The sequence below is a fragment of the Mastacembelus armatus genome, chromosome 24, assembly GCF_900324485.2.
Source record: "Mastacembelus armatus chromosome 24, fMasArm1.2, whole genome shotgun sequence".
In the NCBI taxonomy this organism is placed as follows: Eukaryota; Metazoa; Chordata; class Actinopteri; order Synbranchiformes; family Mastacembelidae; genus Mastacembelus; species Mastacembelus armatus.
The window spans coordinates 14,569,220-14,589,829 of NC_046656.1; the positions used below are offsets into that span (position 1 = coordinate 14,569,220).

General features: G+C 40.3%; 2 protein-coding genes across 2 annotated transcripts in view; both read left to right on the forward strand.

The window, feature by feature from the left end:
• Positions 1-15,308, forward strand: part of mthfd1l (methylenetetrahydrofolate dehydrogenase (NADP+ dependent) 1 like) — a 30,294-nt gene extending 14,986 nt beyond the window's left edge. The window contains exons 20-27 of the mRNA XM_026318469.2: positions 468-579; positions 5,132-5,271; positions 6,049-6,090; positions 8,336-8,439; positions 8,562-8,739; positions 9,464-9,571; positions 9,699-9,851; positions 13,807-15,308. Coding sequence (XP_026174254.1) covers positions 468-579; positions 5,132-5,271; positions 6,049-6,090; positions 8,336-8,439; positions 8,562-8,739; positions 9,464-9,571; positions 9,699-9,851; positions 13,807-13,896 — 927 coding nt within the window. The 3' untranslated portion in view covers positions 13,897-15,308. The remainder of the gene's footprint in view (positions 1-467; positions 580-5,131; positions 5,272-6,048; positions 6,091-8,335; positions 8,440-8,561; positions 8,740-9,463; positions 9,572-9,698; positions 9,852-13,806) is intronic.
• A 2,467-nt stretch (positions 15,309-17,775) lies between these two features.
• The window catches only part of akap12b (A kinase (PRKA) anchor protein 12b), a 33,494-nt gene continuing 30,659 nt past the window's right edge, over positions 17,776-20,610 (forward strand). The window contains exon 1 of the mRNA XM_026318485.2: positions 17,776-18,018. Within this exon, the coding sequence (XP_026174270.1) occupies positions 17,884-18,018 (135 nt within the window). The 5' untranslated portion in view covers positions 17,776-17,883. The remainder of the gene's footprint in view (positions 18,019-20,610) is intronic.

Sequence of the window (20,610 nt, forward strand, 5' to 3'; positions counted from 1 at the left end):
ACTGAGAATATGGCCTGTTTATCATGTGTATTTCATTTTTCACTGTTTTCCTGTTTAGGTTCACAGTTGTATGTTTAGGCACTTCAGTAACTTTAGTAGTTCTGGCCTGAGTGTCTGCCAGACACAGAAAGCTGCAGTTGAACTGCCCTTTCAGTTTGTGTGTGTGTGTTTGCTTCCAGCCTTTAGGGAGTAATCCAAATCAGCAGGGGAAGGACGCCTGGCCCACAGTCAGGCTGGCATGCTGCTCAAGCACCTCTTAACTTGTGCCTACTGTTTAGACAAACACATTGACAGTCAAAGTGCATCTACACTTCAGTATTTATCCTCAGTGTTTGACTGAAAGATGTTGAATTTTGTATTGAAAGAAGGGGTTAGTCCTTATTTAACCTTGGTTGGGTGAACTGCTGTGGGTTCCACCGATTCACCAATTTCTCCTGTTTGTTTATGTGCCCCTCCAATTGTTGCAGGGTACACCAGTGTTTGTCCATGCTGGGCCCTTTGCCAACATTGCCCATGGCAACTCCTCCGTGCTGGCAGACAAGCTGGCTTTGAAGTTGGTTGGACGGGATGGCTTCGTGGGTAAGAACAACACAGTCTGTGCATACAGATGACACACATGTGCTAAGAGTTGCACAACCACTAAAGCCTGGAGATGACTGACAAGACATAGTAGAGTCCAGGATTTACAGATGTAGAGGAATTTAAAGCCACAGCCTCTTTAGTTGATCATATTAAGCTATAACTTTAAAAAGTACTCCCTTTACAGCATTCATGACCTTAAGCTTGCTCCCCTGGTGTTGCGACCTTTAGCTCACTTTTGTCTTAGTTCTGGTACTGGCTCTGTTTTTACCTGCCTCTGCTTGACTACTGTGCTGCTCTGACATGCTGATCCTTCGTAACATTCTAAGAAAATCTTGGAAAGGTTGCGAGGAAAAGCACAGGAGAGAAAGGAAGCAGATTGGTAATCTTGGAAGAAGCCTTGGAATGCTTCAGTGTAAACCACACCAGTCCCTTCAATATCAAAATTATAATTATTTCCATTTCTGCCTTTCCATTTCTCCCACTACTTTCTGTCTTTATTTACTTTGGCTGCATAAGTATGTTTGGAATGTTTGTGTGTGTGTTAAGTCTTTGGGACTTGTAAGGTGCATTTGATGTACATGTCTGAAACAGGTTTTCTGTCAGTGAAAATTGGGTAAAAAGGAGAAAGCTGACTGTTTAGTCAAACATAACATTTAGTCAGGCTGGTGAATGTGTAGGTAGTGTGGGCAGAGAGTTGGCTTTCACAACACTGGATCAGAAAGGAAGGGAGGCCATATGTGTTTGATACCCCCACCCCTCCGCCTCGCTTGTTTTCCATCCGTCTGTCCCGTTCCCTCCCTTCCCTGTCTGTGTGTTTGCTACCTGACTCTCAGGTATGCCAGGAACTCAACCTCCCTCCTTGTCCTCGTCCAGTAGCTGGGATGCATGTATTTTAGCTGGCATCACTGGAAAGAATAACAACACAACAATGATTATAAAAATGAATACATCTGTGCACATAACCTGGTCGACTTTACTGTGTTGGTTCACCATTGGTCTCAACAATCTCCATTCCAAACTCAGCAGACAGCTGTTTTCAGCAAAAACACTACCTGCTCAGCACCAAACACCACATGGGCAAAAACAGATGTTTAAAAACCTGAGGGACTGCCTGATTAGTGCTGCTTTTTGCCCCTTTTTGCTGCTTTGGAAGAATGTTGCTGTGCCTCTAGAACTTGTTCCTAGACTTTAGCAATCAACTTTGATTTGTGTAACAATATTATATGAATGAATAAATGAAGAGGATAATGAAAAATGTCTGAATGTACCAAAAGTCAGCCCATGCTGTAATAAATCAGACATTTTCTTTAAATCTTTGACACTGATGTAAATACACCACAGTGTCTTTATGTAATATATAGTTCCGTTTAATTATCTCTAAAAGCTCCTCTCATGTGGCAAAGGAAGTATATGAACTCTTTGTGAACTCAGTGAGGGTTGAGGGGTTGTGTATGAACATACTCGGGGCCATGCTTCATCATTCTCACGATTAATGCGGGGTTTTTCAAGTCACTTTGGAATCTCACCTTAATATTAGAAATGCTGCTATTGGAGGAGGGCTGGTGGTGAAATAAATTCCCGATGCCAGATGTGAGGGATTCCTGTATCATTAACAGTCTGGAGTTCTGAATCCTGATAACCCCCCTGCTGTAAAGTTTCCTACACCACAACGCCCACCCCCCTCAAATAGAACAACAAATCATTTTTTCTTTAAAACGACCCATCTTCTGCTGCTCTCCATATATATACAATACCCTTTCCTGTTTCTACATTCTGAATCAAGTTCAAAAGACTTTTTTGACTATTTTGATAAGGTAGTTGTAGTTTAGTTTGGCATGAATTCTCCGTACAGGGTTTCCACATCCAGTGCAAACAACTGCAGTAATGCAGCTCCAAATGGATGGTACAATGGACAATTCTTAGCTCAGCCAATCATGATGATAAAAACTGCAGAAAATGCCTTTTCAAACAAAAGGATTTGTTGCTTTTCCCAGTTTGATATCACTGCAAATTGAATATGCTTGAGTTTGGACTGTTGAACAAAGCAAGCCATAAGTGCAATAAATAATCAGCAGTTTTTCCCCCATCTCCCAAGAATAACATGACTTACTGTGAAAACCTCTTAAGAGGAACTAGATGGTCATGTTGATGTAGCTTACTTCCCAGACTTTTTCTTAGTGTTTTCATTGGCAAGGCTGCTGATACTAATGCTTTGGTAGTGTCACCATCCAGCTCTCTATCTGACCCTGTTCACAACAGTATCAACCATTTCCTCCCCTCTTGCTCTCTGGACAGTTCAAGGTTGTCACACAGAACAGGAAGCTTGCAAGTGTTTCCTCATGACATCCTCTGGGGTCGAACTGCTGCTCAGTGTTACGTGGTACTAGAAAGCTTGTCATATTTGTAGCTGTTGTTACAGACACATGGTCTTTGTCTTTCAGAATATGCTTGCTTTGCTGTATGGTGTGTGGTACTCCTGCGTTCAGTTTATGCGTACTTAAGAATGTGATTTTCATTGGCAGGCTAGTTCAGTATTCAGAGCCAAAGCTCCAGCATGGTGCTAATGAGAAACACTACACTCTGTCAGTGGTCTGTGGGCAAACAAAGTCTAGTCACATTCTTGTGCTCATCTCTCAGGCTTTTTTTGTGCTTCTTACACAGCTAAGCAGGAGATGATGCAGCCAAGGCCCCGTGAACCACAGTTTCTGCTTATTGTTAATACTGTCATTTGTATTTAAGTCCTAGTAATGAAAGTTTTTTTTTTTTTTTTTTTCATTTTTGATATTATCCTCTTTGCTATTTCTCATCTTTCTAATGAAATTTAGTTCATTGTCTCTTTTCCATTTCCCTCCTTTTGCTCTCTATGTTCTTTGAAGGCTTTTTACTCTAATATTGCTAGTGAAATAAATCACACTTCTACAGGTAATACAGAGAATAGAACAAAGCAGAGTGATGCGTTTCTTTATGGACACACTTGCTTTCTCACTAAAGCCTCAGTAAGATGTGCAGTGTCAGCCATAAACACTTTAAATCTTATGAGGGCTGTCAATCATATCATGTTCTGCATTTCCAGAGTTTTGTCCTTTTTTGAATTTCATTATGTGATTTCATGAAAGAAAGAAACCGCTAGAAATCCTTCATGGCGCTGTTGCAGCTTGACTAAAAATGAACATTTACTGTAAATACATCTGTGCACACATATACACACACACACAGGCACAAGTATGTCTAAGATATACACATCATTTATCACATTAATGTCAGTGGTTTCCTGAGATGCCTCATTATTAGTGCCTAAATTAAATTAAATTAATTTGTTAAGAGGGTTAGCAGTTTTGCACATGCACAAAAGCACATGGTTTTCTGCAACATACACATTTCACAAACACTAGTACAGGGCTGCCTTGTATATTCAGGGGTGATGGCCCATCACTAATCAGAATAGTGGTGAACAGTATTACTAGAAGCTTTATGGTTTATTCTGTCCATACCAAAGCAAAACATTTTTTTATGTGTGCATGTTTAGGTTAGTTGGCATTCACCTGTTCATCGGTTGTTAACATGAAGTGACATGGACAAAATAGTAACTTATCCACATTATATAGACTTATGAAGGAAAATCCAAATGAACTTTACTGACCGACAGCAACTCGCACTGCACTTGTCTTTTTTTGGTGGTCACAAAAAGTTAATGTATCTTGATACTTCAACTGGGCATCACTGGTAAGAAATAGTGACTGTCGGGTAGAAACGGAGGAAGGAAACAGCATATCAAGGTGATAGATTCAGTTTAGCTTTTGGATTCATGTGTCCCATGTCTGGTTCAATTGAATTTTGTATTACCAGGATACCAGACAAGTCCCAGAGCTCCTGCAGAAGCATACTTGGACGCCCATTGTTTCTGGAGGTGTATTAGCTGCTGTTTGTTTCCCTATCAGAGTTCAAATAACCAGACTATAGAGGAAAATCCACCAGAAGTAGTTAGAAACTCGCTAATCACGGGAGGTGTGAAGTCAGCCTTGGTCTTCCTATATAGTTCTAGTTTTAGCCCACCAACAAGTGTTTTAGTACAGCAGTACCACACACATGCAAGCAGTTACACACACACACACACACACACACACACACAGTAACAGGAAACCTTATCTTAACAAGGCTGTCATTCCAGGTGGACTATTTGCTTTGTTTGGAGCCTGTTCAAGAGGCCTGTGTGCAGTGCTGCCATATCAGAGGCCCTCTGTCTCTTTGAGGAATCCTTAGAGTGAACCCATTACTCACCACATTACTGTGCAGACAGAAACCCAGTCAGACTGATCCCCTTTTCCCATGATTCTAAAGATGTCTGACTGAGTTCACGTCTAAATAAAGTTGCAATCAAATTAAGTCAAACATGTCATTTTACATTACACAAAGAGGCAGAGGGGATACAAATCTATGTTTACATGCGCGCCAGAAGCTTATAATCCACCCAAGAAATTGTTAATAGACATTGTTATGCCAGTTACTGTGTGTCTTCTTGTGTAGAAACTGCCTGTCTGTTTCTTCACAGTGACTGAAGCAGGTTTTGGAGCAGACATCGGGATGGAGAAATTCTTCAACATCAAATGTCGAGCATCAGGTTTGAGGCCTAATGTGGTGGTGCTTGTTGCAACGGTCCGAGCACTAAAAATGCACGGAGGTGGCCCAAATGTAAGTTAACAAAACAGCTTTTCTCCCCATGTAACTGTTATGTGAATTGAGAGTTTGACTTGTACCTCTGGTTTTTCTCTGATGTAGTGGAATAATTAATTAATAAATAGATTCATAACTCAGTAGAAATATACACTCCTCATAGCAAGGTTGCGTGCCCTTTTATGGATGATTAACTAACAACAGCTGTCCTGTGTGGTTTAATACAATCCACCCAACTTTCAGCTGTTCATTAGTTTTCCAGCCTGTTATTGACCTGCCTCACCTATATATAAATACGGAGAATAACACAGAGAATATAGAACTTGTGTACTGAATGCCCCAGTACAGCCACGAGGCACATTTAATGACATTTTGATGCAAACTCAGAGGAATGTTCCAGTTTGATTTTTTTAAAACTTGAGAAGGCTGTGCATTCCTCTATGAAAGAAGTACTTCACTGAGACAAATGTGTACTATTAAAACAATTACAGAAATCTGCTTAGAATTTCTTGGTATGTATTGGTCTGCATCCCATTCACTGAAATGATTTACCCAAATGAAGAGCAGTTTTCCATGCAAAGATTAAAAAGAAGCAAGGCAACAAGGCAAGCCATCAGTTCTTTATGACAAATGTCCCTAAAAGTAAAACAAGATGTAAAATTATACATTGCTCACTGCAAGATATAATACTCTGTACTCACTTTGTGTCTCTCTCTCTCTCTCTCTCTCTCTCTCTCTCTCTCTCTCTCTCTCTCTCTCTCTCTCTCTCTCTCTCTCTCTCTCTCTCTCTCTCAGGTGTCAGCAGGCACACCTCTTCCTAAAGAGTACATTGATGAGGTATGATCTACAGTATATACAGCCATATGAATGACATGAACAAGCACAGACACAAATATGCATAGCCACTGTGGTAAAAAGGTAAACATGAAGGAAGCATGAGAAGTTGTGAAAGTTTTTGTGTTTTTGTTAGTGTGAGGTAGTGGGCTTTGGCCTCACTTGAAATTAAGTTAAAATAACTGACTAAGCCTGTTTTCATTACCTTCAGTGGTAAAGTCAGGTTGTTTTTAGGAAAATTAAATTCATGTGTTCATTAACAAAACAGCCTTTGGTGTTGTGCTTGTGTGTGCCTTAACTGTCAGCTATACACATGCACATGCACATGCACATTTGTGGGTGAGCATACAGCATGCTCTTAGTGTAGGTTTGTGGCCCTTGACATTCCTGACATACCCATAGGGCCTTTTCTGTAAAGATGTGAGCAATTAGAATCACTTGGAGTTGCATGGCCTAGGCTTACTGCACATTAACACAGTGGAGCAGCACTGTTGGCAAAGTTGCATATTTCTTATCAAATCCTTTTTACCAGGTTTGTCCTTTGGGTCGAGTGTGTGTGTGGAATGAGCTAGGAAAAGCTTGGGAAATGAGCCATTATTTAATACATTATATACAGTTTTGTTAGTGATGCAAACATTTCTGATTGCACTCACTGTATTTGCACAATGCCTCTGGTCCACAGCACAGTCCACACACATTTAATTCTCTGTATGCATCACCCATTAACATGTTTAAGAGCATTTATTTGATTAATGGCACAAATAGAACCTTATCATGTGGTTTCTGGGTATGTGGGCTTAAATAGAGTGAGGTGGGATTCTTTTTGCGTGTGTGGGTGGGTGGATGGGTGGGTGCGTGCATGTGCGTGCGTGTGTGTGCGCGCGCGTGTGTTTGTGTGTGCGCACGCATGCGTGCATATCTGGCTGGAATCACTGGTCTTCCAGGCAGGTTCAGCTGAGTAAATAATGAAGCCATATAAGTTAATTGTGAAGCCTGTAACAAGAACCAGAAGTACTGAGGAGAACAGAGCCAGGGAAATGAATTTATGGGACCTGTATGGCCTTACAGCTCTGAGCCTGTGGCAGCACATGCACACACATAATGCAAGATTGTATTGCTGTGGTCAGGTTTGGAGTAGCTACATTAATATCCTGTCAATGTCCTTGTGAGTAACTGCACATAGTAATATACAATATCATAATGATGATAAATAGTATTTCTTAAAATACTACTGCACACAGTAGGAAACTACCATAACAGTATTAATGCCAATTATTCTGTACTTTAGTACATTAGCAGACCAAGTATAATGACTCAATAATCTAACAATATACTGATCATGATAAACAAAATAAACAAATATTCTTTATGTACAAAGATCCCTGAAGGATGGAATTTCTATAGTATACTCTGTTATTATTATCATTATTATTATCTGAGTGATAAAATTTGCAGTACAGTCTCATTTCACTTTGCTGCTTTGGATTTTAGTGTTTTGGATTCACCATAAGTGTAACTTAATGAGTGCCAGGATGTCATTTTTCTTCTTGTTTGTTTTTACCTACAATATACCACATCATTTAAAAGTAAAACTGTTGCAACCAAGGCAAACATTGAATGCCATGAATTCCATATAACTGCTTTTAGTTTGGACAACTCCAGCTAAATGGCTAGATAGGAAATGAAGCCATTTAAACTAAGCCTTCACTGGAATTACAGATTTCCTGCCATGCCCTTCAAATTAGGTCCCTGCAAACTACTTGGCAGTGAAGGCAAATGTAGAAGTCTAGTATTGTTCCCCTGCTGTGCTGACAGTGTAATAGAAAACTAGCCTCAATCTGTAAAAATACTGCCAAAAGGTTTTGACACTTTCATTGCAACAATAAAGTAGTTTTAATATTATAGGTGGTGAAAACGTTAAATATTACCTGTACAGAATTTGAAGTAATTTTAAGGGAAATAATCTGCATGGACAATAGTGACTAGAAATAAGAGGGCAGAGAAAATGGGAATGGCATGCATCAAAGATCACTGGCCATAATTAGAATGGGGACATTAACTCTTCACTAGGCTGCCATGATCCCTAGGAGTGTCCATAGAGAGAGACACACACACACACACAGCTACTCAGTTTTGTCAGCCTTCTTGTAGGTTTTGGAATGGGTCAGGTTCTTGTGTGTGTTTTTTCATATTGGCTGACATTTGTCTTTTTAAACTGAATTATGCTCATACAGTCTTTCTCCTCTAGAATGTGGACCTGGTTGCGGGTGGCTGCTATAGCAATCTCAGGAAGCAGATCCAGATTGCACATCTATTTGGGATGCCAGTTGTGGTGGCGCTTAATGTCTTCAGGTAAGAGTCCTGCAGATGCACTCATTCCTTTTATATAAAAAAAAAAACAACTTGAGTGAACATTTGTATACCCACAAGAGCACCATTTTTCATATTTTCATTTTCATATTTTCATGCTTTAGGACAGACACCCAGGCAGAGATTGACCTTGTGTGTCAGATTGCAAAAGAGTGTGGAGCATCTGACGCTGTGCCATGTTACCACTGGGCGCAGGGAGGGCGAGGGTCTATAGAACTGGCTCAGGCTGTGAATGAAGCTGCAAACACACCCAGTAACTTCCAGTTTCTGTACCACTTGGAGGTAAGAACTGCTGATGTAAATGCAAATCTGCATTTTGTGTTAACTGTGCATAAGCAAGAATAAAGCCTGTCATAATGTGTGTGTTTTGTTGCTTTATAAATAATAGTCTGTTATTTTCTTTAGTCCAACTTTCCCATATTGGGTACTTCAGTTTGCAGTAAATGCTGAGGTTATAATTGGGAGTATAGCCAGAGAATGAGTTAAAAAACATCAGCTGGTTTGACTTAGTGAGTGATGGAAGTTGTGACTTAAATTAAATGATCCTGTTACATTGTTGTGTCTGGGTGTGTGGGCCTGTTTACAGTATGCATATGCAAGCATACCAACAATTGGTACGCAGCAGGCCTAGGACTTATTTAATAAATCCATATTAAGTTCAGTAAAATAATTTAATCAGGTAGTCAAGTATTTAATCTTCATATTATTCCAATCTTACAGTGCCAGCTGGGATAGGGGTTAGGTTTGAGGACATATGCAGGGTCAGAAAACCACAGAATAGGATGTTTGGCACAGCAGGAGGCAGGTTAACCTTAAGGATGAAGAGTCCCCAAAGAGAGTACCTTGATTTCAATGCCATGGGTAGCACACAATCTTCTGTAGTCTGATGGCTGTTACATAAAGATGTATGTTTGTCTGCAGTTCTGGCATTATATACCTATAGATAACACTGTATTTAAATGTTAATGTTAAATGTTTGTATGTTAATGCATTGTCTGTATGGTAGATGCCGATTGTGGAGAAGATCAGAGTAATCGCTCAGAAAGTGTATGGGGCTGAAGACATTGAGCTGTCTCCAGAGGCTAAGGCAAAGATAGATTACTACAATCAACAGGTGAGATCACTGCTGCTGCAATAACGACTGACTGTCACTGACAGGAATCACTCAGCTTATTTCCTCTCTGTCTTTGTGTCTCACATTGTCACTCTTACACATTATGTTTTCTTTTCCCTTTAACCAGGGCTATGGCTCACTGCCCATCTGCATGGCCAAGACCCATCTGTCCCTGTCCCACATGCCTGACAAGAAAGGTGCACCCACTGGATTTGTTTTACCAATCAGAGATGTCCGTGCTAGCATCGGGGCTGGCTTCATCTACCCACTTGTGGGAACGGTATGTGGTCTGCAGTAGAACGGAAACAATGGGCTATTGCTCGCTTTATAGTCTGTGCCCTACAGCTTACAGTCATATTCCACGTTTTTCAGGTGTCTTCACAGGAATGAAAAGATCTTGTGAGGGAGTGTACATAATGCAATTAACTATTTTTCTGTCGGAGAAATAGAAACATTTTATGGAAGAATGCAGTTTTTAAGTCCAAACTGGACTACATCATATTGCAACTTTTAAGAAATACTATTTACCATTATCTTTTTCACTCTTTCCCTACTATACTTCTTTCCTAAGGTACCATATATATGTTACTATAATGTCCAACTTTTGTATGTATTGTGACTTATTGCCGTGGGGTTGAGCCTCAACAGGTGCAGCTGATTGCTCCCTTTTTCTCAGATTGCCTTCCTAATTGCCTGATTTTGAAAGCATAGTGTTATTTCAATTAGTTCTAACAGTGTTGTGGCTGTTTACCCATACAGATTCATTTGTTTCTTGCAGGTTCTTTATCCCTTCTTCCTAGCTTCTTCTTATGCAATCATCTCTGAAACATATTTATGGTGTTGATTGTGTGCCCTGCTTTTCCTGACAACCATATTACCGACCTGGTTAGAGCTGAACTGGGCAGGCTGGAGCCTCTTGGTTGATGATGGGCCAGGCAGGAAGGAAGCAGCTTCCTGAGTGTTGTGCCTCCTGCTGTTTCACCAGTGTGCCCTGAGGGCTGGGATTTGATAAGCTGAGGCAGAGGTGTCAAACACTGGGCATGCTGGGAAGGGGTAGTGGTCTAGTAGTTTGGTGTCTGTCCAGTGTCCCAAAACTGCCTTTGATCTGCTGTGGCCCGCAGAGCCACTGGCATGTTGACGACCCTTGAACTGTGACTCCTAACCGAAAGGGTGTCTCCAGATACTCCTTTGAACTCATTAGCTCAGCCTCCGTCTGCCAGACTGATCCATAGATTGAATCTAACTCTCTCTGCTGTCACATGAGGCTGAAACTAAAAAATGTTTTCATTAGATTTGCTATTTCAGTGTTTAATTAAAACTGGTAACAGACCCGAGGTCACACTTGACCCCAAGAGGTGGAGAGATCTCACCGACAGTGCTGAGGTGGGGAGGGTGTGGGTGTGAGAACAAGTTCTTTAGATGGAGGAGAGGGTCTGTACTGGGTGAAGAATCAGGAAGCGGTTGATGTCACTCTTTAGATATGTGAGGGAGGGGCTGCGAGCAGAACAATACATCTCTGAAGGGTTTATATCCCGTTAGAGCCGCCTTCACTGCACCATTAAACCCCAAACAGTTCCAATTTATGGAAACTCCTTCCTTTGCTGGATATTCCGTTGATGTTTAACAAGTTGTAGGTTGGTTAACAGACTGTGTTTCACTTATAAAAGACAACACGCATGAGATGAAAGTTGACTTTGGTCATGTTAATGACCCTAAAGACAACAAGCTGAGTAAATCCAGCTCAGTAAATAAGCTGAGCTTGTGTTTTTGACTACAGCTTCAGTTACAATGAAAACAAGGCACAGCATATAATGGTTCAATGCCATTTACCACATGAACTAATGTTTCTGTCTGTAGAAGTTGTCTCAACACTAAGAATGGCTGTCACTTTCTCAAGCCTTTGAAGCGTGGAAGCGTCAACTAGGCATGTGTGTGATCTCTGCTGTTTACAGTACTCCGCTAACTTCTTTCCCTGTAATATGGAGCACGAGAAGTCAATTAAATTCATTGTTGGTTTAGTCTGTTTGGGATTTGTGGAAAATCATAGAAAATTACTGGCTTTGTCCTTTAATTACATGTTAGATTTCACACTTACTGTAATTTGCTGTTCCTTTAATCCTGACTAGAAACTCTTGTAATTGGATTTTGTAATCTCCTCACTCCTCCTCTTCAGCAGCTGCACTATTTGTTATTTGTCATCTCCAATATCAGCAGGGGGCAGAAATTCAGCTACACTGTCTCCTCCAGTCTTTTCCCCAACAAAGGTGCATTGTGTTAGGACATAATGGAGGGACTGAATTGGCTGAGTGGAGTTTCCAACTTTAGCCACACTGTATTATTTTTGCAAGTGCCTACTTGTTCTCAGGCTTCAGAGGAGGACCAACAGAACAGTGTATCTTTTGTTGCTTTTCAAACCTAAACTGCTTGTGTACATGTTTTACTTTCTCCTCATATTTAAATGTCCTGGCTAATGTTTTAGTCTAAAGAGATGAGAAGTAAAGGGAAAGTTTTCAATTCAAATGTTTTTTTGTAAAAGGTTTAAGTCATATTATTCCTGGTAAGTAGCAACTTGTGGCTTGTTTTATTTAAGCAAATAAACTGTATAAATAAAACTGTTGTCTTAGCGAGGAGCAGTGGACCGTGTTTCTCATATAGCCCTGCTTTATTAATCATAGAAAGACAGGTTCAGTTCTAGTGTAGTACATTTGGGGGAAAGACCACTGACCACATTGTATTGTAATTATAGTACAGTTCTCTGGATGTCTACTGTTTCCATCTGTCATCTACTGCTTATCCTGGCACATCCAGGGTCTTGGGGGGTTGGAGCCAATTGGGTGAGATTGGGTGAGAGGCGGGGTACACCCTGGACAGATCACCAACCTGTCTGACACTGAGACAGAAAAACATTTTTCATTTCAAAATTTAACCACAGGATACAAGATGTTTGTGTGAGCTGGAGGTTTCAGGTCTCAACATCACACCTCTGAAAGTTACTAGGCCACGATTGTTTTCCACATGATTCTTCACAGTAAAGGTTAACTGTCCAAGTGAAGTGCCAAGAGGAAGGGCATCCAAAGATCAATTGACTGGAGGAATGCAGTCAGAAAAATAATTGTTTTTGTGTTCCATTAGAATACAATGTAATGCATAGTGACTCATGGATTATTTATAGTCTGAATCATCTGTGGTTAAAGCCTTCTTGGTGGACATGGTCAGAACAGTGTCATGTAACTGCAACCAACAATCAGAGAGGTGGTGAATAGCATCCGGTGTATTGTACTGCATGTACTCCTCGTTTACTTGTAGAGCTGCGTTTCCTCAGACAGGAAATTGGCTGGTCACTTCCTCTTGTCTCATTTCCACTAATGGGCCCATAAAACTGGCCCGGGGTCAGAAGGAGGGAGCGGCATGCTAAGAATGTCGCTCGCTGTCTAATGAGCCTGATAATTCACTTCTCAGCTTGGACGGGATGAGCTCACTGGATTTTGGGAGAGGAAAAATATTTAGTCAACTGTACATGTGAGCCTCCATTCCCACACTTTGTCCTGTCCTCGTCAGATTTCCTTAGAGAGAAATTTCCCAGTTCCATTGCTCTCCCTGATAGAAGCTATCAGCCAAATGGGAAACCACAGAAAGATTTTTCCACCTCATTATTTCAGAAAACCTAATAATTAGGAGTTTCCACAGTTTCAGATGTTCAGCCCTGAAGTACTGAACATCAGTCTTGTTAATGTGTCGAGGATTAAAAGTTCTGATTGTCAGAGGACCAGAATATCTGGCACACTTCCTTTATGGGAAAAATCCATCAGAGCAGTGGTCAATACCACTGTTGTAACTTTATATGCAGGCACTGAACTCTCATCTCTAAAGTGCAGCCTTTTGTTATCCATATTTAGCCTTTTGTTATCCATATTTAGCCTTTTGTTATCTATATTTAGCCTTTGTTATCTATATTTAGACAATGTTTGTATATGGCTAAAGGAGGTTGTCAACACATTGATGGTCTGTCTCTCTGGACCTAAATGACTCTAACCAATTGCTGATATTTGTTGGACAGTTAGATCCAGCCTTTACCCAATGCTGAAAAACCCTGTTTTGGTTAATTCACATATTCTGCGGGATTTTTTTTTTTTGTACATTTTTGTCCTCCTGTACGCTCTTGCCCTCCTTTACTCTCTTTGTTTACGCTCTCTGACAATAAAGTTCTTACACTGTTTTTGGTCTCTGTTCCTTAGATGAGCACCATGCCTGGTCTGCCAACCCGACCGTGTTTCTACGACATTGACCTTGACCCCGTCACAGAGGAGATCACTGGGCTCTTCTGAGCAGATATCCATATAGGTATTATCATGTCCATATTCTTCTCCCGCAGCCATCTAATTGAGCTGGCATTGGTCCATTAGAAGCGTTTTACGAGTAGTCGTTGTCTGTATACAGTAAGTTGTTACATGAAACTATTTCCTCCCTGGAGTTTTCCATTAACTACCTCATTCACTCAGTGCCAGGACTGCAGTCTGTGAGGCTACACTCCCTCTCACTCATACTCAGTTAAATTCATCTTCTTGTTTCTCTCTCAGGCTCTGCTCTGTTTTTATGATCTTAAGCTCCATGCTCTCTATGATTGACAGGAAATGTTTTCTTAATCTACCCAGCCAACCAAACACTCCCTTACATCACTGTAACATGTGCCGAAGAGAAAGAAAAACAAATTACTGGAGCATTAGCTTAACGCTGTATTTGCACATCTGTGTGATATGTCAAGTACGACAGCCTACAGCCGTATCATGTTATCATATATGCTGTATGTGTGTGCGTTTGATCTTTGTCCAGTGTTTTCTGTGTATGGAAGTCTTCAAAACCACCTAATTTTACTGTTTACAGTTTTACTGTTTTCATAGACTTCGTCTTATTTTTTTGTGAAAAAAGTTACTTAAATGTCTTAGAACAGTGGTTCAGGTTTTATACATGCCTTAAAAAACATTTTATGTGAAATGAGCTTCTGTATTTATTTATGAAATTCCTGTTTAAAAAGAAAAAAGCCATAATAGTGTTTGCATCTAGTTATGACTTCTCCAGTTTGTCAACCTGGATGCTGCAGAATGTCTAAGCTGCTGTTCTGCTGAGAAAAATCACTACACTTATTATTTGTTAGCAGTAATTCTGATGTTCCTTAATGATAATGTGATAATATGTTGCTTGATGATAACCCTTCTCTTCGAAATATTCCATGTTGTTTGATGGGATAACTATTTCTCGTGCTATTGAGCCAAAAAATGTCTGTTTGTGTCACATGTTTTACAGTCTACAGTTGTTTTTTTATGTTGGAAGAGATGGTTTTAGTTTTAAGCAAGGTGGCTGGCTTCCAACAGGGATCCCTGAATATACATGGAAACAACAGTTAAGATTTTCCTTTTCCACCTCTCTGCATTGCTGGTTTTAACTGGTTTGTATACAGACCTCTGAATGTAGCACAGCACTTACAATGTCTGTAAGTACCATCCAGCATCTGGCTCTCCTGGCAAGTCTGTTCTTGGGGTCATTCAAAGACAATAGAGGAGATGTCAGATGTGGCTGAAAGTATTGTTAAAGTTTATTGTACAAAGTTTCAATCAAACATTACATTACAAAGTAAAAGCTTCTTTTGTTCCATTAACACATTTTGTATTGCTTTCAGTTGTTTTCATTTTTGGTTCTCAAGTATCTAAAGTGTATACGCATTTTAAATAAATACTTTTTGCCCCAAAACTGTGTTTGTGTTTTCACACCCAGCAGTTGACTTGTGCTTTAACCCATCTGTTGTTTGGGCACATTCACTTTCTTTCTGTTATCTAATGAGTTTCCAAAGAGATGCTTAAATGTAAAATGAATGTTTTTCCTGTATTTCCCAAGTGCAGCTTTGCTCCCATAGTGGGCTGTTCTTGTGTAGGAAGCCTGCCTGAAAGCAAACAGGCTGTGCAGCCTCTCTCTAGGGTGCAGCATCTGTCATTCTTCAGTGTTTCTGTTTGCAGTATCTAGCCTATGTACTGTACATGAGTGCACATCTGTGTGCCTGTCAAACCTGACATTCCACACCTGGGAAGTCTTTGTATTTACCCTCTAACTGTGTGATGCTCCAACTGCATATTTAGTGCGATTGTTTTGAGGTGATGGGGACATGGGGTTAATGACGAGGAGCTTCATTGTTGCTTTGTAATGTTCTATGAAGTCCCTGTTTTTTCAGGTTAGAGTTATTTATGTTGAGCTTCTGACTGCTAAGGTCTCCAGTTGTTTTGGCTCTTTACACACTCATATTTACCAGACTGGCTAATTTCAGTACCAAGGACAGGTCCCTTTGAATGTCTGCACAGCTGTTGGGAAATGGATCAGAAAATGGGAAGCTGAATTACTAACTAGAGGCTGTGAGAGTCTCAGGTTTACTGTCAGTTTCCTTGTGTTTATTTGATAACTTGACCCAGGGTCCAGAGACTATTCAGAACCGAGTGATTATTTATTTCATAACTGTTGCAGATGTTCCATATTCATTTTAAATTTGTTTTATTTGCATTAGCAAATGCCTGTTATAGTGTCTGCTTTGCATCACATCACATTTAGTCCAGCAATCACTGTGCAAACACATCTGTACGTTTTCACCCATCTTGTCTTGGAGTGTAAATCTTCATTTGCTTGTGAGAAAGTGTCTCTGTGAGCCAGACATCAGTCCTCATTCAGCTGTCTAAGCACAACATGTTATTGCTGACTATGTAGCTCATGTGTCAATTGAAGTATCAAGTGGAGTTTACATACATGTTCAGATTCTATAAATAAGTGCTGATTGGATATGTGCCTGTGCTTTGTCAACTCTTTCTCATTCCTCCTGTCATATTTGGGAATCCTTTATGTTAATGCTGGTAGTCAGCAGAACACACTCAGCCCAGTGTGTTTGGACAGAGGTCTGGAGAATCCCCATTTACTGTGAATGAGAGTGAAAATGTGTGAGAGAACATGCTTTGAGTCTTTTAATACGCCCTCACCTCACTGTTTTATTGACGGCTTTCACTTTAATGTGAACCCCCCCCCTCCCTTTCAGATGACACCAGCAGTACTGCTGATCAGCCTGCCGTGCTGAAGGTCACTCACTAACTCATCTTTCTACATGCACTGTAAACTTCTAATGGGCTTTTCTGTCTTGGTTCATTATGGCTCTCAGGCACATGTTTGAAATTATTCTGTGATTATACAGGAGCCGTGTGTTGAGGCTCTGTTTGAACATGCTTGATCTATGGGTACTTTTTTGTTTATGAGAGAAAGAAAAGATCAGAGGATAAAAAACATTTATGTTCATTCATTGTATTTACAAGGCTGATTGAATTAGCTTGACATAAAAGAATCATTAGCTTTACGATAAATTGATAAGAAACAAATCCCACTTAAAAAAACAGTAAGATTAGTAAACGATTTTTACATTAACTAAAAGAAAGCTCTGGACTCAAATATTCCACTTATTAATTTGATTATTTCACACTCTAACATGTTGCAACTTTGGCAGAAAACTTTTTATGTAGGATTTTACTGCTTTTAGTAAGAATCTGATTGAGAAAATAGATTTTCAGCTCCAGTGCTGTATACATTTTAGAGGTGATTTTGTTTTGTGAATAAATCAATAAAGTTTCTGCTGGTAGCTGCAGCCTTAAGTTAATGTGCTGTGAAAAGAAGCAGTAATCACATTTAAAATGAGAAAGAGAAAACTAAACTATAGTCTTATTCAAAGTTAAAACTCAAGTTGAAACCTTATCTGTGTGTACTCCGACTACCAATTCCCCTCAAGGACAAAGCAATACTTTTCTGATTCCACTTAACTGTTTTTAAAGTTCCTTATATCTTCCCAAGGCTCCTGTGTTGGTTTTTTAAGACTTGATGGGCTGCAGGGTTTTTTCCTATTCATCAGTGATATGTTTTCTACCAGCTCTAATTCAATTTAGCCTGATAATCTCTAAGGAAGGATCTGATTTCCGATCAAACTCTTCTCCTCTTCTCTGTCACTCTCTTTCTCTCCTCCATCAGCACCGTCTCTGATGCAGCAAAGCGTGCTGCGGCGCACAGGAGCCCCATGTGATGCTGAAGGGAGGTGGAGGAGGTGGGGGCGTCCAAAAAGAGTTTGCAGGTCCTGGCACTTCATCACTCCAGACCCAGGCCACCCCGGGGCGGAGCTGCATCGTAGAGCTCGCAATCTGAAGGCTCTGACACTGGCCTTACCGCATCACAGCAGTGCGATTTGGCGCGGAGCTTCTTTTAGCCTAAAAGACGAGAAGAGTTCACCTTTGTGATTGTTCGCCATGGGAGCAGAGAGCTCAGCGCAGCGGGACGGGAAGAGTCAGGAGGATGCATCAGCTTCAGCCTCAGCCTCCGCCGGGGAGCTGAGCGCGGAGGTGAAGGTGCTCCAGGAGGAAGACAGCGTCCTCGACAGCAAGGTACAGCAGCTTGTGACGCCTTTTAATACCAGTCCCTGTCTGCACCAGCCCAGAGAGCTGTGTTTGTTCATTTCAGGATATTTATTCTGCTCCCTGCTCTCAGCTTCTTTTTCTGTTTTACCCGTGTGTTTGCAAACAAACCCGTCATCCTCTAAAAATTGTCTCTGCGCATCAGTGACGTGCTGCGGCGCACAGGCTCCATGTGCGCCTGACGCTGTTTTTGCTGAGTAATGGGTCGAGTTGTCTGCAGTCCCGCAGTAAACGCCAGCAGCTCGGCCCGGTTCAGATTTACAGCCACACAGTCTGCTCAGCCCACAGCACATTTTGACTTACGGGACCTTGGTCGAAGCGCAGAGCAGTGATGGATTATTGAATTAGACTGTGACACTGATGGTAACAGGCTCGTGATTACACTCAGCTCACTTGTGTGGTTTCTGTTTAAGTAGCAAACATCAAAAAAATTAGGGGAACTCAAAGAAAAACGTTGGAAAAGTGAAAATAAACATAAATTTAAGAAGAAATATTGTAACAATCATAATTAATTTAAAACCAATTGAGAAATACGCCAATTTCACCATTATAATCATTATCAGTGTATTATTGCAACATATTGTACAGTGTGTTGAATTAATTACTATTAATCTGATAATCTTATTAATAATTTCATCAATAAAATGGCAGCAACAGAGATTTTTATTTTTCTAATACAGTCAGAGAATGTTTGGCATTTTTAGTTGAAACAGGAGTAATTACTATGAAAACATTGTCAGTATAATTGAATCAATCATTTTGACCTCATGACTTCAGAATATTAATAAATATTAAAACCCTTCAATTAAGTGTCAGAGTCCCAGTTTATCTACAGGACCCTCTGAAAACAGTGTAAACCAGATAATTAACATTAAGCCAGATCATAAATGAGTTTGTGTCTCTTCGATTAATTTAATAAATAAATGAGACATACATCAGTCATTTCCTTGGCCACACAGCTGCCATCATCTGAGGCATCTTGCTGACTCTGCACTGTCGCCTTGGTGTAAATTGCTCAGCACTGTGTGAATGAATATTTGGAAAGTACACACTAATGACCATGTGTGTTTCACCACCTGCTCTGTTCACACCTCGTAGAACTAAATGGATTTATTGATGTTTCTGTTTTTTTTTTTAAAGAGCTGAGAGGTTTCCTTTCCTGAAAGGTCCAGACATTAGCTCAAAGATTGTAGTCTGAGCTACTTTGGCTTGTTCTCTAACGTGGGTTGTGTTTAGTGTGTGTGTGTGTGTGCGTGTGTGTGTGTGCAGTTATTTCCAGAGAATTGACAATAATCTGATAGTTGGATGTTTTTGTTATGACCTGAAGTTATTATCTCAGGTAACACAGCACTGGCTGTGATACTTCTACAAATATCACATCAATAGTCCAGGCCAAAGGGGAAGTTATTCAGATCTCTGTCAAATTGAGCAAAAATCAGCGATAGACACTTTAACATGAGCTAATTTCATCACGACGAGCTGAATGGGCCTTACAGTTTGAGAGTATTTGTCTCAGTGAAATGTATTATTGTTCTGTTTTGAAGGCCAAGATTAATTTACAGACACAATGTGGCTGCAAAAAAAAAAGGCGATGACAGATATGATGCTATGAAATGATAGTCTCTTCTGCTGAAATCACATCAAATCTGTTTTGTGTACGTGTTGTAACACACATCCAGACTTCTCCAGAAGATTTCTATACATGTTAATACCTCACAAGTGAGCAATGGGGCTACAATTAATAATGATTTTTATTGTCATCTACGCTACAGATTATTTTTATTCACTGATTTATTGTTTGGTCTGAGAAATGTGAGAAAATAGTGAAAAATCCACATCACAAAGCCAGAGGACATGTCATCCAATTATCTATACTGTATATATGTGTCCTCAGAGAGAGAGGGCTAGGTGTGTGTGTGTGTGTGTGTGTAGGTGTGTTTGACAGTGTGTGCTTGACACACAGTCGCTAAATATCCTCCTTGCTCCGCAGAGGAATTTTAGAAATGCCTCTTTGACCACAACACCGACCCGCCTTCCTCATTACTCTTCGTCTCCGGCAAACTCACAAGTGCTATCGGAATAATCACATTAAGGTCACGATTCAAGTGGTGTTTACAGGGTTTGCAGAAGGTTGCGTTGATTGTGACCTACAATACAGAAAACGTTAGATTGATGGCACAAAATATCGTATTTCATCTAAATATTTGGGTGTTTCCAAGATATTTTGCCTTTAGCTCAAAAATGTAAACTATTTTCCAACCACTGCTCTTGGCTTATCAGACACATGGATAAATACAAAACAAAGTGATAAATCATGTTATTCATGTGAGTTTGGTCTTAATCAACTCATGTCATCTGGTGAAGATTCTTCACTGAATTACAGTAATTAAAGCTGCACACGTTGGTCACACTGGAATTATTAGATTGTATGTAAACACACTTTATACATGTTGACACAACCTCCTTCGAACTGTGTGTCTGTTTACGCCATACTTTTATTTCCCAAACACCCAGTGTCATAAATTCATCTCTGAAGCTCCTGTCAGAAATGGAATCTGTTTC